Below are 18,492 nucleotides of genomic sequence, written 5' to 3' on the forward strand. Positions count from 1 at the left end.
CTTTTACGGCGTGCGCGAAAATGCAGATATTAGAATGGCCATATCTCAGCAACCAACCACCCAAAAATAAAAATTTAAGTACCATTCTCTTAGTTTTCATGCCCTCTATCTGGTGAGATGAAGAAATATGTTGTAAAAAAAACTTTTAAAAATTGTTGCCGGTACCTAATGGGAGAGTCCATGGTTAATCAATGACGCAACAAAACATGTGCTTCGCTGTTCGAAAAGGGGTGAAAGCAATACACTGAACAGCAATCTATAGAAAACACGTAGTACACAATATTTTACAGTATACAATACAATACCTTTTTTAAAGAGCCTGATAATCCTATATAATAAATATATTCTTTTACACTAAACTTCGAGTTTAATCAACATTGAAATAGAATAGAGTCTAGGTTTGTGCCGCATCAAAACATGTGTTTCATCGGTAGAAAGGGGTGAGAGCAGTGCATGTAACTGCTAGCTGGAGAAAATTATTTTTGCTCTTTTAAAAACGTTTCTCGTCACATACAATGGATATACTGTTCCATCAAAGTTCCAGAATAATCAATATTAAAATAGATAACATATAGGCCTAGGACAACTGCTCATATTTATATCAGATAAAGGTACTAATATGAAGTTCAATATTTTTTTTGTATTTCCACTGAAGGAAGTGTACCCTATCTAAGTTTATGATCGAATGTAGGCCTACTGTAGACCGATATCTGTCTGTTGTCCTAGACAGTTTTATTTAATAATCTTAATTAATACTAAAACGATATAAGAAATGATAATTTTAAAGACTAACTATTAAAAAGATATAATTAGGCCTAACAAAAATTCATGAAAATTGCCTGTTTTCGATTTTTAATTTTACTCTGTAATTTTTCTGAGTACGCCAAAACCTAGGCCTATCCATGGAGGTATAATATCTATGTCCTAGGCCTCCCCTAGTTTTATATTTCTGCTGTCTGTTGATAATCTCGATAAATTATTAATGTAATTCTCAGAAATATAACGTGAGCTTGCGTTACTTCCAATAGAGTTTATTTTTATACAAGACGTTTTTGTTTGTGTTAATTGGGTTTTTACACTTAATTCCCCACTACGAAGTGGAGTAGCCCAGGAAAATAATCCCAATGCGTGGCCAACTATGGGATTAAACTGCCTTTAATCACATCGCGTGGTCCACTCGTATACGCGTTTCTTTATTTTGCGAGGCTCCCTACAAACAACTACACGAGTAAAGATTGAAAATGCAAATCAGAATATTATTTATATTCAGATTATTTTTTACCAGTTGAAAACAGATATAAACACGATCCCAAACGTTCAAACAATATTCATCCAAGTCGTAATTTTAAAAATGTTAGTTATTATTTTAGTAATATAGGAAAAGATATTTAAAACGCAATTAAAGAAGACAAAACAGAATGGAAAAACCCAAATTGTATTCACACACACTAAATTTTGGCGATACTGCAGAAAATCTGGTATATTTATCTGAAAAAGTTCATAATTTTGATACTATGCTATAATAGACTAAGACTTGCATTACGCTATATCACGAAAGCTCTGTGTTCCATTAAAAATAAGCCCTAACATTTATAGACCAATCTCAGTGGTATGCTACATAGCCAAAATTGTTGAAAAGCAAGTCCAAGATCAAATTAATACGTATCTCAATGAAAATGACCTTACAAATGTACCAATATGCTTTTGGGAAGTACCACTTATCTGTTACATGCCATCACCGTTTAATAGATCTTCTTATGGATTCTGGGGTGGATGCAGGATTTGACAGTAAGGTTGGGGTTGAGGTGAGAACATTTTGAGAATAGAACTCAGGTGCCCGGAAATTGCACTCTCATACCTTAAAAGTCAAAATCGAACCATGTATAGATTATGCAATTTCGGTTTTAAGAAACACATTTACTGCAACAAGAATAATATAACCAAAGTTTTGATTACAGAAAACTGTCGTGGCAAAAACACAATTCAACAACTAATTTCATGTTTAATGAACAAATACATACCCAACCGCCACACACCCCCCCCCCCCTACTCGTTAATATAATGAAATTGAAATGATTTTCTATCGACATGGATATTACAAACTCTAACACTTTGAGTGTTGTTGCACTGATTGCAGTGCCATCTTTCTTTCACTGTAGATTTCCATCTAGTGTTCCAGTGACAGTTTTTTTCAACAGGCATAGGGGGCCTATGCATGTACAGTATAAACGATTATTTTTAATAATTTTAAATTATAATTTGCAGTATTACAGGTTTTTATTTATGCATTGCTTTATTAGATTTTTTAATAAGGGGGGGGGGGATCAGGGGCCCCTCGAGGTTGGGGGGCCCAGGTTCGATGAACCTGCTGAACATGCGGTAGTTACACCACTGGATGACCTGTGCTACTTTAGGAAACAAATTATGTACATATCTGCCATTTCTACATGTTTTGTGTGACTGCGACACCATATCTTATTTTTATGGGATATGGAAAGGTTGTGTAGTAGGATCTAAGAAATCTGATGAACTTATACAAATAGGTGAATGTTTTAAGTCAGGTTCAGCTAGTCATGATGACATTAGACAGGCTAAGCAAAAGCTTTGGTATGTCTGTATGGTGGACGCAATGTACCTTTGAATGTTCTCCCCAGCGAAAAGTTTGGCGACAAGGGAATAAAAAATCCTTAAATGTGTTGACATTCAAAGACTACCACCAACAGAAGATTCTGCCAAGTACAATTCTTACAGACTCAGGATGGGGAATGTAAGAATAAAACCTGAAGATTGGGGATGGAAAGTACAGTGTGGGCATTTATTACCTTAAACAATGGACAGTACGCCAGCTCCTGATGCTTTGTCAACAATTATTGTCACACAATGATCTGCTCAAGTAAAAAAATGGAATGTTTTGTACCGACTGCTGTGGAAAGTGTCAGGATGGACTTTGTACAAATATTCCACTAGACAAGTTTTGAGTATTAGTTAACACTCATTCACCTTCAACTATACTCGTCTGCACCAGTCATTTACTGAAAGAAAATCTAAATTTGAATCATAAATTCACCAAAATAAATTCTTGACCCTTAAAACATGAGTATAAACACTTTTATTGTCATGATTGAATGCATAGATAAAAAGTTATTGCAGTAAATCATTTTTGCTCTAATGGCGGCAGCTAATTTGCATATTGAACATTATTATATGCATATAATATCATCCACAAATATTCTAATAACATTTTCTGTCCCTAAAACATGGGTCTGAACACTTTATTTATCATGAATACATGCTTAGGTACAGAATTATTGCAAATATTACACATTTCCTTAACATAAATAGCTAATTTGATTATTTATGCAAATTTGTAGGCAACTTCTGGGTTGAAACTCGCGTCCCGTTTTGGATATATCATTTAGCACAACCTTATGAACCAGAATCAGCAATAAAACAAACTGTTGCAATTTGTTTGACTCAATGCTCTAAATCTGCCTGTCTATGTGTATGTACAGGGTTACTAAACTAGGCATGCCATAAGGGCACATAGAAAAAATTATTAGATTATCACTCTTTTTTAGAACAAGAGCATCAATGATGCAATAGCCCACTTGACAATAGCTGGCAATAAGTGCTGTCCATGGGTGGAAGTTGTGTGTAGTGTTGTTACATGTATTGAGCATTAAAAAAAAGTTTAAAGTGATAGTAGTTGTATGCATCATCATAGACCTTTTTTGTTATGTTCACGTAACAGTTAGGAAAGGTGTGATGGATTGGATTGGATTGGATTTATTCGGTGTAAAAACCAAGGATAGCCCACGAAAATCTAGAAGAAGACTTATTTCCAGTGGGGTCCTTCTGGTGGTGATTGGGCAGTACACCAGGAAACAATCCCCTACTCTTTTCCGAAGAGTGTACTGCATTCTTTAACGTGCACATGGGCCATATTGCACACAGGACCAATGGCTTTTAACATTTCATCCGAAAGACAGTGCGCTATTGAGTCATTCCAAATGAATCCAACACACTTTTTTGCCCGACCCCCTTAAATTCACCCAATATTTTTCATGTTGGGGTTCTACCTGAGATAACCCCACAGTGAAATTTTTGGTTCCATGCCAGCATTTTCTGATGAGTTAGAGCAATTTGAAATTTTCATGAGATTTGGCTAAAAAACTCACTTTCTGACAGACAACTGCTGATATCTCTCTTGAAACTCAACGTATTGTAGAAATTCTGGTACAGTTGGATAGAGAATTAGATTCTCTTTCCAATAATATGCAACTCAATGATGTCCAGACTAGTGAGAATTATACAGGTCAACTCACGTAACCCTGACCTTTGACTCAAAATATCACAAAAGTATATATCTCGATTTTTGGAAAATTCACACCTCAGTTAGAACACTTAGCCCACATGATGCCCCTAAAGTTTCATTGTGGGCAAATGAAATATATTAGGTCTAGACTACATTTTGTGCCTAGGTATTGATAGTTTCACTGAGTTTCCAGGAAATCTGCTGATAGATTCTATGAAACTGGCACCATAGTATAGTTAAAATCGGGGGCCTCGTGACCATTTTTCTGGGACCAAGGTTTCACTGCTGATTAGCATCACTAGGGTATAAATATGAAATTGAGCGAGGGAGAACCTCCAGAAAAAAGGTAGGAACATATTTTATTGGCGGTCATTTTCAAAATGGCCGCCAAAATTATGATATTGACTCATAACTTCATATATATCCAATGAAAAAGGGCAAATCTGGTGTCTAAATGTTATTATGGTCACTGAAGCCAATGAGACAGGTTTCGAAAACATAAAATGGCAGCCATACTGAAACTCAAGATGGCCGCCTTAAAAATGGTAAAAAATAATTTTTCAGTATAATTCCATATTTCCTCTATGGAAAATGGTAAATTTGGATCTAATCATATGATTTTGGGCTCTATGAATACAATAAATATAGTTTCAAAAAGCTAGGATGGTACAATACAATAACAAGAGGTTTGCCAAAGTGCGAGCCAGCGAGACATCCAGCGAGGCAGCAATTCATGCAAGCCATGACGAAAATTTATGTGGGAAGTATACTGACAGTGCGAGTCATGCGAGGCACAGACTGAAAGTCCACACTACTTAATATACACTTGTACAATTTATGAAACAATTACAATAATGAATTAACTACTTTCAACAAAATTATTTTTATGTTAAAACGACAATTACCAGCTATCTAGACGTGACATTGTTTTCAAGTAGGATGATCCTTCAACTTCGCTACCTAGCTAGGCTAGGCAGGCTACTGTACAGTAGTTGTACAGTACAGTGTAGGCCTTCCTAGCAATCAACGCCGTTCCGAGTGCGGGTGACAGATCTGCTCATTTTTAAAAAATTTAATTTTTCTGTATTCGTGAATTTATTCACAAAAACACCAATAGAAATGTAAATGCTGCTCGAATAAATTCTTTAAAATATTTTATTAAAATATTACAAAATAGCATCTATCTGGACCTATAGGCTATATAAACTATATTGGCCTGCTGAGTGACAAAACCCAAATCGAATAAAATGATCATCCAAACATATATTTTCATTGTTTTTGTAATACTATGTTTGTCTGAATATTATCAATGAATGAAGGCCTCCTAATATAGTAATATAAAATACAATAATGAATGACCACCACATAGGCCTGACAGTTACGCCTATTCGTTTTTCACCGCCCCTTTGCTCCGGGAATGGAGGGAGGCCCTTATTAATTTTGCACAAAATAACATAACTATCAAAATACAATTAAAAACATGAAACATACACAATTGAAAAGTAAACGCCATAATTTAAACTGCATAGTATACGCCTAGACCTAATAGCTATGGGCCGACATCTTCTGATTTATTTTCATAACATTGCAACAATAATAATAATTACGGTATTTATTCAAATAAACGCCTCCTCTAAGTAACTATGGAGGAATGAAATTAATTACAGTAGAAACACTCATTTACGAACCCCGATTTAACGAATTCCCGATTTTACGAACGTAAAATAAAGGTGATGATTTCTTAAAAAATTAAGTGAAAGATAAAAAAAAACCAAAAAAATCCGCTCAAATTGTATTACTGTTATTAACATGCATAGAACACAACACACTATACTATACAGTACTATGTAATTCTCAAGTGATGGAGCCCTCTAACGGGCCTCTTCAAAGTCAGTGTTTTTTATGACTTCACACATGTGCATGCGACAAATTTTACTTCTCTTTCAAACATCGTTTTCAGCTTTAAAATTCAACATAGTGCTTGATTGTTTTATTGAATGATCAATATATATAATAAAAAAGTATCTATGGAAGTTGTGTTGGAGTAAAATCCGCAATCTAGGTATTTAAGAAGGTAAAAATGTCCGATAAAAACAAATTTGTGTAGGGCCTAGAGTGGGATCAGAATGCTTAGAAGCTGCCTACTGTAGGACTAGGCCCCCTCAGAGTTAGCTGCATAAGCCTGTAGGCCTAGCCTAGGCCTAGTGTATGCTAGTGTAAGTAGTAACAGTACAAATATAGGAATTTGGGTCAACCCTGATTTTACGAATACCCGAATTTACGAACGGCTCCGGGCCCGTGCCGTACGTAAATGAGAGGTTCTACTGTATCAATGTTTTATAACTGCTAATTGGAGATTACAAGCCATGCAATAACAGTTTTTAAAAGTAATTATGCATTGTAGATTACATTTTTAATGAAATTTAGGGCATCTATTTGGGAATGTACTCATCCATTTTACACACCAAAATAAATAAATACAGTAAATAAATAAATACACGCCTCCCCGAGTAAACCCTTCTGAACAATAAACGTCCGGGGTGTTTGTTGGAATAAATACAGTATTTTTTATTAAAAGTACAATAGCACGTGCCTGCAGGTAACCAAAAGTAACAATTCAGTGAATTGCACACTGTCGAGCGGCATTCCCAACTAATCATACTTTATGAAACACCAAAAGAAAAAAAAATGGCAAAAATATTCTAAATATCTATCCTATAGTAAATAAATTGCTGTACAAACCTTACACTACCATCATTGCATCCTTTGCATTTTTTTAAAAATATTATTGTTGATGTAATGTATTATATATTAAATGTACTTCACCAGCGAAGGCAAAACCTGCATACCGTCAACGTCGTCCTGCTCCTGCCAAACACAGTGCTTCAATTATCCCATTTACTACCGCAGTGGAATATTCCCCTAGAAATTTACGAAAGTAATTAACTGTTTATGTAATAATAAATAAATAAAAATAATTACAGATTAAAAAAAAAATATTAAAAAATGTATGGCTCGCATGACTTCCGCATGACTCGCACTTTGTCACGACCCTAGAAAAAAAAATCCATGTGGACCTTGCCATCATGTTTCTAACGAAACGTCCTCATCATCAACCACACCACAGTGCGGCAACACAAAAAGTGCTGTACATACACTCATCGCTACTGACTGATTTGAATGTGTGGTTTAATACACATAAAAGCAACTTGTAGCCTACATTATTTCCTGTAATTATCTAATCTACTAGGCCTACACACACGAACGTACCCAGCCAAACTATGATTCGTATGCCAGCCTGCATTTACAACATTGCCAGCCTGCATTTACAACATTTATTTCCTGTAATTATCTAATCTACTAGGCCTACACACACGAACGTACCCAGCCAAACTATGATTCGTATGCCAGCCTGAATTTAGAACAATTATTCACCGTATCGTTTCGTGCTGTGCGGACGTGTTTTTTGGTGCTCTCCATTCGCGATAATTCTTCGCTTTGTTCATTAAGAAATTAATAAAAGAAGTCTTCTATCCAGATAAAAATAACAAATCTACTTTACTTGAGCAACATTTTATCATCGTTTTGGGGCATTCTTTCGTGTTTTTTTAGGCATTTTTTGTACTACATGCCTACTCAGGCCTACCTTAGCAAGAGTCGACTATCCATCCTGCGACGTTTGCAGCAGGGAAGTCGGAAGATAATATTGATACTAGCGACAACGTTGTGAAGGCCTTACATTGCTCATTGGGAGCCACGCAAGTAGTTGCTATCTTATTTCTGCATTATTTAGCATTATAACGTTGTATTTGAAATTTAGAAATAAAAATAACAGTTGATTATTAACGGAGTCACCACACAAGTCGGGTAGGCATAGTGTGGGCTTAGCTATGCATGTGTGTCGGCCATTTTGAATGCAAGAAATTTGAACACAAGTGACAGCATACCAACATTATACGGTCTAAGGACACGCAAGCAGCTATTACATTACAAATTTATCAAATTTTACATCAAATTATCTGATCTAACTAGTGCTTACAGATAGGCCCACTGTTTTCTACACTGGGCCTGGTTATCATTGGCCTTGAAATACCCACCTGTTATCTTAGAAATTCTAGGTCTAGCCTAATTAGCGCAGGAGCTGGACCTTCAACTCAGTCGTCTTTTATACTAGTAACTAATAGTAATATGGAGCTCAGTCTCAAATGTTTGCTACTTATACTAACTTTTCTACATATATACAGAAAATTGGAGTCATCAAAAGAGAACTTCATTGATCAAGACAATGTACATTCCAGATATTGGTCTACTAGAAACTGGGAATGGCACGAAACAAATTACTGTCAATCATTCTCCCTTATCATGGGGAAACATCACAACGATTTAAATAGGATTCATAACTGGCAACAATATATTGTTGCTTTTTCTCTGAATTTCAGACCAAACTGTTACTATAGAACAGGGTTACTGCATCAACAAAGCACATCATGTAGGCAGCTAATATTACTTGCACTGTTCATGAGCGGTCAAGTTGAACTAAACCCCGGCCCAAAGATCACTATTCCATGCGGAATCTGCAAACAGAAAGTCCAAGATGAACACCAAGGAATTTCTGCGATGAGTGTTTAACATGGTACCATACGGGGTGTACAAATATGGCCGACCTCTTATATGATATCCATTGTAAAAATTCAAAGCTTTCCTAGATTTGCTTTAAAATTGTGGACTTCCAAATGTATCGACTGGTATTTTTGACAGTGCCCTTATGAGCACATCAAACTCCTTTGATTTACTGGATGACAATGTTGATAGTGGGTCCTTCAATCAAGATGACCATTTGACCTTCAAACCTGCTCAAACTTCAACTCCGGAAAAAGGGAAAAGGGCAGAATTTAATAAAAAGTCCAAGAAAAGAATGAAGGTGCCAAGATTAAAGACTATGGTTATAAACTGTGATGGTCTTCATTGGCAAAAGAGAAAGACCCCTATGAGAAAGAGAGATAAACTTTACAGAAAATCAAAAAGGGCTGAATCAAATCGGAAAGTAAAGATCTGAAGGGCATATAAGAAACAGAGAAATTATGTTACAAAGCTCCTTCGTGATAGCCATGAAGATTACAAGGCAAATGTTCTGGGCCCCAGTCTTGATTCCAACCCTAAAAGATTTTGGACCTATATATACGTTCACTAAGGAGAGAATCACTAGGTATACCACCACTGACTGTATACAACAAAATATATACTACAAACAAGGAGATTGCGCAATCTCTAAATGATCAGTTTTCATCTGTTTTCACAGAAGAAAATACGGGAAACCTACCAGACTTGGGAAACTCACAATACCAAGATATACCAGACTTGGACATAGGTTTATATGGTGTAATTACCCAGCTCAAACAACTCAAATGTAACAAGGCCAGTGGTCCAGATAATATACCCGCACGATTCTTACAAGAATACGCATCTGAAATTGGTCCAATATTGCATTTTATACTCAAGCAATCATATCACACAGGATTACTTCCAGGAGACTGGAAAAAAGCGTTGGTTACTGGAATTTATAAGAAGGGCTCCAAATCACAACCAATAAACTACCGTCCTGTCAGTCTCACATGCATCTCATGTAAAATTATGGAGCATATCATACTATCTCACACAGCAAAACATCTAGCGAAAAATAACATCATTATCAGTGAGCAACATGGTTTTCGTGAAAAACTGTCATGTGAAACTCATTCAGGCAACTCAAGACTGGTCTGAGGTCTTAAACCGGGGAGGGCAGACAGATGTTTTACTGCTAGATTTTAGCAAGGCATTTGACAAAGTACCACAATCCAGATTGGCAACAAAACTAAAATATTATGGTATAAGAGGCAAAACGCTTAGCTGGATGGAAGGCTTTCTGGCTGGACGAGAGCAATGTGTAGTGGTTAATGGTACACTTTCAAGTTGGTCCCCCGTGACATCTGGAGTACCACAAGGGTCCGTCTTGGGTCCAAACCTCTTTTTGGTCTATATAAATGACATAGTAACGAATGTAAATTCATCCCTCCGTTTGTTTGCTGATGACAGCATCCTTTATAGAAAAATTAAAAATATAAATGATCAAGAACAGCTTCAAGGTGATCTGAATAGAGTTCTTCAGTGGGCTGACCAATGGCAAATGTGCTTTAATACAGCCAAGTGTAGCTCCATCTCAATCACTCGTAAAACAAAACCGTGGAAACATACATACATAGCTAAGGGTCAATGCATAGAGGAAACCACAAAACACAAGTATCTGGGAGTTACCATCAATAAACACCTTAACTGGAAGGATCATGTCCAAACAATCACTTCAAGCGCACGTAGTACACTTGGAGTACTTAGGAGAAATATATCGTCATGTTCTCCCAAAGTTAAAACCCGTGCCTACCAAGCTCTAGTGAGACCAAAGTTAGAATACTCCTCGGCAGCCTGGAACCCACATACTAAAGCCCAGATAAATGCACTTGCGGCTGCAACAGCAAGCGGTGAGATTTGTTTTTAACAACTACAGTCGAACATCAAGTGTTACCCAGATGCTCGAGCAGCTTAAGTGGGATTCTTTAGCTACCAGGAGACTTTTAAATCAATGCTCAATGTTTTATAAGATTCACAACAAACTTGTAAATATTCCATTCCCATCTTGCGTTATTCCAGCTGTTCGTCAAAGTAGAACATCAAACATCCTGGCCTATCAGAACATAGAAACAAGAGTCGACAACTATAGATATTCCTTCTTTGTGCACACAATATCTATGTGGAACAGGTTACCAATACAAGTAGTTACAGCACCAACACTTACCCAATTTCAAACTTTGGCATTGCCAGTACTGAGGGAGTTGCTTCTTACAGCATCCCACAAACAGTTTTAGCGATTGAAATATTTTCCAATTTTACTTGCACTCTTAAATCACTTGTAAATTAACTTACACTGACTGGTTTTGCGAGCACCAAACAGCACACTCCACAGCACGAAACCTCCTAGGACAAGCAGATGCTTTTTAAGGAGTATTTAACTCAAGACTCAAGACATTACATTGACATGAAATGTGCTGATACATACACTCATAGCTACTAACTGGTTTGCATGTGTGGTTTAATACACATAAAAGCAACTTGTAGCCTACATTTCCTGTAATATTTGATCTACTACACACACATACTACCAGGCCAGCCTATAGTTCATCTTCGTCTAGACTAGCCTCCATTACAGATACTCTTTGAGTACATTGTTTTTCTCTCAGAGAGACCACGCTCCCTTGCCACAAAATGGATGTACATTCTTCGCTATCAACTAGATTCCTGCAGATGCATTTATTAGCCGCAAAGCTTACCATTCCAGGCCGTGAATGGTTGATAAACACAATGTGGAATATACAGGCGACTTGCAATCTGATTAGTGACGAACACGCTTTCATAGGAAATCCATCTTAGTGGTAAGAGATATGATATAAAAACATACAATTTCACATATTTCCCGACAATATTTTTGCAAAAACTCTTCATACTTTAAATTCCCCAAGCCTTCTCTTCCATATTATTGCAAGATCACCCTAATCGTGTCACAAACGAAGGAAGAGATAGAAAAACAAATGACTTCAAAATTCACTCAAAATCGTCATATAAGCCCTCTCTCTCTCTCTGAGAGTGGGATAAAAAAATGGATAAGGGAGGGCAGTTTTTTATCGGAACAATAGATTATATAGCTTTTGTTTCTACGGATGAGGGAAGGACTGTATATATTTGGTCAGTAATATTAAATATTGTATAAAAACTGGTTTAATTTTTTAGTTTTTTGAAGAAAATGTATTTTAAGTCGCAAAATTGCATTGTTATTTTTATGCTGTTGAAATAATTGATGCTGCAAAAAATTTTTTTTTTTTTTTATTCCTGCATCAATATTTCCTGAATTTTTGATGTGGGCAGGAGTGATAATCTAATATATTTTTATATTTGCCCTAACATAGAGCTGAGGTAGGCCCTACTTAGCTGGAAGGTCTAGAAAATTAAATTTTTTTGGCCCATAATTAACCTTAATTTAGGCTGTCCCCTTACCAAATTGTAGGGCCTATTTTTAATATTATATACTGTCTAGAGTAAGGCTGAGATCATGGTAACTTGTTATTATATTATTATTCTAGAACTGTCTCTTATACACATCTAGAGTCGAAATTGCATTGCCGCCACCTATTATTTGATCGCAGGTGTGGCAGCATTATGAACTTTTCATACCGTTTAGCCAAGCCGTAGCCAGGATTTTCAAACAGTGCGGGACAAAACAATGTGGACCCATTTTACGCAAAAACATGAAAAATCTGGACCCATTTTCTTAAATTTTATCCATTTTAAGCTAAATATAACAAATCTGGATCCATTTTTCAAAAAGTGGACCTACTTTATGCATAAAATTATATAATTTGGACCATTTTTAAAAATGTGGACCCATTACAAAAATTGCTGTCTCTAATACCCATCTAGATGTGTATAAGAGACAGATATACAGTAGAGAGGAAATGTTACTGGATTGTCGGATCTGATTGATTACTTTTATCAGAGTTTATACATTTCTAATCGGAATTAAAACAAATGCCCAAGTGGGCTCAGTACGTAAACAATCTCAACTGCAATTTACTGTTATGAAAGTGTATAAATCCTATTACAATGGTTTGTTTCATGCACCTGTATTTTGAAAAGATGGTATGTTTACACTTGCATTAGTACAACAGTAATAAATATCATCAATATCCACAGTACTATTTAATAAAGGTAATTCTGGTATAAAATTCCCTCATTTTGAAAATGACCAAAGCTATATGGTTATTATTTTTATAATTATTATTATAAATGTTGCTATGTACTCACTTCTGTAAATTCTTCCTCATCTTCTTCAGAATCTGAAGAAACTGACCGTAAATACTCTTGAGCATCAAAAAATTCTGCTAAAGATTCAGTCCTGCAAAGTTTACCTTCTGTTGAAGCCTGAGCAACAAGTGTGTCATGCTAATGAATAAAAGAAAACAAAAATTGACATTCATTTTGATCATTTACTTACTATTGGAAAATAATGAACCCATTATTAAAATTGCCCACCCTGTAGGTCTGAAGGTAAACTTTTTGGGAAATAATGTCTTTTTCGGGTCCTTTCTTTTCAAACAGGATTCCAAAATATTATAAATATTGCTTACCCTTTGTTTTAAGATTATGCGTGGCTACTGTCCCTCTTCCTTTAATGATTTTGTTAGATCAAGTGATAGATGTGATGGGCGTTTGATACATTCATCTTTTGTAATTTTTCCAAGACTTTGGGAACAGCTTCCAGTACAAATTCAGCATTCTCAACCGTTTCTGATTTCAAAGCTCAACTAACTAAATACTTGATCGCAAGATACTGATTTGTGTTTTTCTCTTTTTATTTTGAATATTCTTTGTTTTTCCAAATGGTGTACCTTTCTTTTTTACAGTACTAAAATTCTGAGTAAATTTCAAATAAGGATTTTAAAAATTTGGTTAAGTTTTTAATTTTGTTAATTAAGTTTATTTTAAATCAGTTTTACTTTTTTTATGTTTCTCTTTTGACTTTACTGTATATTTTGATGATGGAGCAAGGGCAGTTTACTGTTTCGGCTTGTGCCTATTCATTGCTCCTGGAAAGATTGTACTCTTACTTTGACAAATAAATATTATTATTATTATTATTATTATTACTTTACAGTATTTACAGAATTTTTTTAATGTTTGACGGAAGATATTTCTTTTCAATTCATAAATATTTGTTGTACAGATTCTTAAATTGGCTACTAGTAAATAATTAGCAATTTTGTAAATGAGCAAATACTGATTTTTTTTATTTTTTGATCTGTGAAGTACTGGAAGTGATTTTATATAAACACTTAATCTTTTTTATATTTTGTTCAGATTTCATGCAAACTTGAATTATGTTAACCACCAACAATTTTTTTAAATCAGATTTGAATATAGCCTTTTTTAGTAACATAGTTGTGTGTAGAAGATGAATCTAGAAATTTTCAGGGATTGAACTATGATAGTTGTGTTAAAAGCTAAGCAGTTTGACTACTCAACCACATTAAATAATTTTACCTGGATGGTCTCATCGAATATTTCAAGAGGAGTAGAAGGCATAGGAATTGAGATGTCACTGCGAAGATCACTAATGTCTGCTTCCTTATATATTCGTAAAAGTCGCCCTTTAAGTTCAGTATTGGTGTTGTTAGCCTGAAAGTCATTTCAATAAAAAAAAATTTTAAAAAAAGCAGTTATGTACTTCACATATAAATATACATTAACCTGTATTTATGATGGTGGCGGGCTGGTGTCAGCAGACGTAATGATGTCCTCTTTTTTTGTACAGTTAAACAGTATATTTTCCATTAACTCATCTTTTTATTTCTTTGTCTATGTTAGATTATTTTGTCTCTGCATTTAAACTGGCATTGGATCAAAATCGCATCAAAACTGTCTATTTTGATGAATATAAAAATCACTGCAAATGATACTAAAGTATCAATCAAGCAACAAAAATCAATATTTCATATTGCCTGCATATTAATGGAATTCTGTGCAACATGTAATGTTATTTCATACTTGCATTTCAACCATCTAGCAGAAACACAAGGGGAGAAGCAAATGAAATTGAACTGGGAACTAAAGGATCTCCACAATTTTAGTGCAAACAGTGGCTACCACTAGTTGCTTGTAGACTGAGCTTTGCTCTCATGGTAGATGCATATTTAGAGCCAAAATATGTGCCTAATTGAGGTGCTTGCACCTACTGACACATCCAATTGATGAACTTTTCTTTTTCTTATTACTGTCTCTAGTATGAAGAATAAAATGAATCAATAAAAAGAAAAGTAAAACTTCAGTTCACTCAATAAGTTAACATACCTTTGTCAATGCTTCTCGTAGAGCTACGACTTCAGAATGTCCAAAATATAGGGAAGCATTTGGGGCCTGAGTAATCATCATCTGGCTAAGTTTATCATGCTGTTGCGTGAGGGTGTGCAGAAGCGTCTTGAATGAGCGATGCACTGAGTAAATCGGAATAAAAACAGAACACAACTAGAATTACTCCTTTTACGCTATGCAATAAAAGCATAGCCTCCCCACAGTGCAATTTTGTCCAGTAAAATATGTTTAAATATTCTGAATTCTGAAAATGTATAAGCATTTTGAAATTGTTTAGAATGATTATTATTATGGCCATGGAGGACTCTGTCCCCTAGTCTCTCCCCTAAGGTGTGTTGGGGTGGTGAGAATCGGGAACAGGGGTGGGATGGGGTTGTAAACGGGGTTGATGTCGAGAACAGGGATGGGATAGGGTCGTGAATGGGGTTGATGTCGAGAACAGGGATGGGATGGGGTCGTGAACGAGGGTGATGTCGAGAACAGGAGTGGGGTGGGTGGGGAGAGGGTGAGTAGAGGGGTTGCGGGAGATGGGGTGGGGCTAATGGGGTTGGGTCGATGAGGTGGAACTGAAGGGGTGGGGACAATGGAATAGGACGATAGAGTGGGGAGATGGCATAGGGAAATGGGGTCTGTTAACTTGGTATGGGTAGTGAGTTCCCTCCTGCACACACCCTATTCAGGCACGGATCCAGAGATGTCCGAAAAAGGGGGTGCCAAAAGTTGGGCCGATCGACATAACACTACCCTAGGGGGTCCGGGGGAATTGCCTGAAAAATTATTTGTTTGTTTTCTAGAAGACCAAAATAACCTCTGAGGCATTTTGAGCGATCATTTTTTTCTTGTTCTTTCTTTCTTTTTTCTCCTTTTCTTAAACTTTCCAAAAGGCCTCTCATCCCACCCCTGCTACTTACGCCTCTACCAGTTGGGAGTAAAATAATTACACTCAAGTAATTTTTAAAAATCACCTCATTTTCAAGCTTCCACCTCCCCCCCCTTCCCACCAACTTATCCAGGTAAACAGCCTACCTAGTTTAGGCTAACCATCTACAGTATTAGTTAGGCATATAGGTCCAAGAGTGTAAGGTAAAGCCTGCACAGGGAACACAATCTTCACGCAAAAGTTAGGCCTTGAAATCTGTTCGCAAATTTCGGAAAAAAGGGCCAACTTCACCCAGATTTTACCAAAAATTCAGGCTTGGACCTAGGATTAGCTAACTAGGCCCATAATCTCAATTCTTTAAGTCTGTAAGCCCCCCCCCCCTGGACCGATCAACAATCAGATTCGTAATCTACGTCAAAAAATACATTAGAAAAAGTTGGTCTGGTAAATTCTGCAAAAACGTGACACCTTCCTCCAAATCCGATCGGTCTAAATGATAACGACAACTCCGACAGCATGAACAACATGGGTAAAAACAATATCAGGATAATGGTTAACTTTCATTTTGTTGAGCCAAAAATACAAAAGCTACATATAGTGGAGGACTAGAATAGATTTGTATGCACCTAGGAACAACATGGGATGTATACCAAACGAACAGCTGGAAAATCCCCTTTTTTAAATGGCCATGCCCACTTTTTCATTGGAAGTGCTCTTTTTAAACAGTAGGTTAGACAATATGAACATGTTGCAAGAAAGTTTTTTCTTCTATAAGAGAACACTTGATAAGGAAATCAAATGTGAGAAATCTCACCTTAATCAAAAGTCACATTCATATGCAAATTAGCTTAATTATGCAAAATAGCAGACACGAAGCTTTTTTATTGGAAGTGCTATATTAACAGTAGGCTGGACAACCTAAACATATTGCAAACACTGGTTTTTTTTTAATTTAGTGAACACATATGATGAGGAGATACGATTTTAGTAATCATTTAATGAACTTAAATATGCTAAAAATAGGGGCCATGCCCCTTTTTTTATTTGAGGCTCTACATTTAGCAGTAGGCTAGGCCATCTGAACATACTACAAATAAAATTTTTTTCTTTTATAAATGAACACATATGATGAGGGGATAACATTTTTACTCAACTTCCTTTTTAATGAAGTACATGATGAGGGAATAAAAATCACACTGGTCAGATATGGTTAGCTTAAATATGCAAAAAAAAAAGGGTTATGCTCCATTTTATTTAAAACATTACTTTTAATAGTAGGCTAGGCAATCTGAAAATATTGCAAACAAGGATTTTTCTTTTATAAATGAACACATGTGATGAGGGGCTAACATGAACAGGAACAGGATACACGTCCCATTCAAATGCAAATGGGGCTACCTCTTTTTTGTATTAAAGCGCTATCGGGTCCTAGACAGTTTTGAACATATGGCAGCCTGATAAATTGTTGTTAGAGATCTGATTTGGCATGCGATCAGGCCTTGATCCTTGTTAGATAGATAGTGGGCTTATTCGACTGGTTCAATTCGTTGACTACAAATTTTCGTTTAGTATTATTTTCATTTGACTGGTTCGTAAAATAAACTTCACTGACAATGAAAATTAAAGCCCCATTCCCGGCAAGATTTCAGTTGTTAAGAAAAATGTGATTTTTATATACATTATAAAGATTTATAAATGTGGCGATGTCAAGCCAAAACGGAAGTCGCTCAGACGATTTTGAGATATAAAGGCAAAACAATAGACAAGGTCAAATTTGCTCATTTTGGTACTTCATTAAAAACATGTATATTAAGTATCTAAGAATAGGATTCAAATAATATTTTTCACATTTAAGTACCAAAAATACTGTAAAACGTGATTTTAGTTAGACACTCGAACCCGGAAGTATGAAAAACGAAGGCAAATCATTGTTTAAAATACTCATGATATTACTGTTTTTTTCAATCGTGTTCCGGGGTCAAACTCGTGTCAAGTTTGATATCGTTGGAAAGCTTAGAATGTCAGCTACAATTTTGATTGGTCAGGTCATCCTCACAAATTGTTTAACCAATCAAAACAGTCGTTTTGGTACTGTAAACAATTCGGAAGCGGTTTAGCAACAAACAGAAACACGCATGCTGATTGGTCTAATCCAGTCAACTGACCATTTTTGGGGCGTGTCTAAGACCGCGTCGCTTGGGTTTTCGATGGAAGCGTCGGCAAGGTAGTAGTGCGCGTTACATGTTTTCATCGAAGCTCGAAGTTCTAAGCTTGTTTACAGGTGTTTTATTATTCCTTACCGTTTTAATGCTATAATGCTATATGAACATGGACGAGAAAGAAAGAG

General features: G+C 35.9%; 1 protein-coding gene across 1 annotated transcript in view; it reads right to left on the minus strand.

Annotated features, from left to right (window-relative positions):
- Window positions 1-18,492, minus strand: part of LOC117111100 (oxysterol-binding protein-related protein 6-like) — a 51,861-nt gene that overhangs the window by 9,423 nt on the left and 23,946 nt on the right. The window contains exons 5-7 of the mRNA XM_033253983.1: window positions 15,245-15,387; window positions 14,438-14,572; window positions 13,202-13,339 (exon numbers count right to left, since the gene is read on the minus strand). Coding sequence (XP_033109874.1) covers window positions 13,202-13,339; window positions 14,438-14,572; window positions 15,245-15,387 — 416 coding nt within the window. The remainder of the gene's footprint in view (window positions 1-13,201; window positions 13,340-14,437; window positions 14,573-15,244; window positions 15,388-18,492) is intronic.

The sequence above is a fragment of the Anneissia japonica genome, unplaced genomic scaffold (assembly GCF_011630105.1).
Source record: "Anneissia japonica isolate Jap-2015-1 unplaced genomic scaffold, ASM1163010v1 scaffold287985_len465408_cov153, whole genome shotgun sequence".
In the NCBI taxonomy this organism is placed as follows: Eukaryota; Metazoa; Echinodermata; class Crinoidea; order Comatulida; family Comatulidae; genus Anneissia; species Anneissia japonica.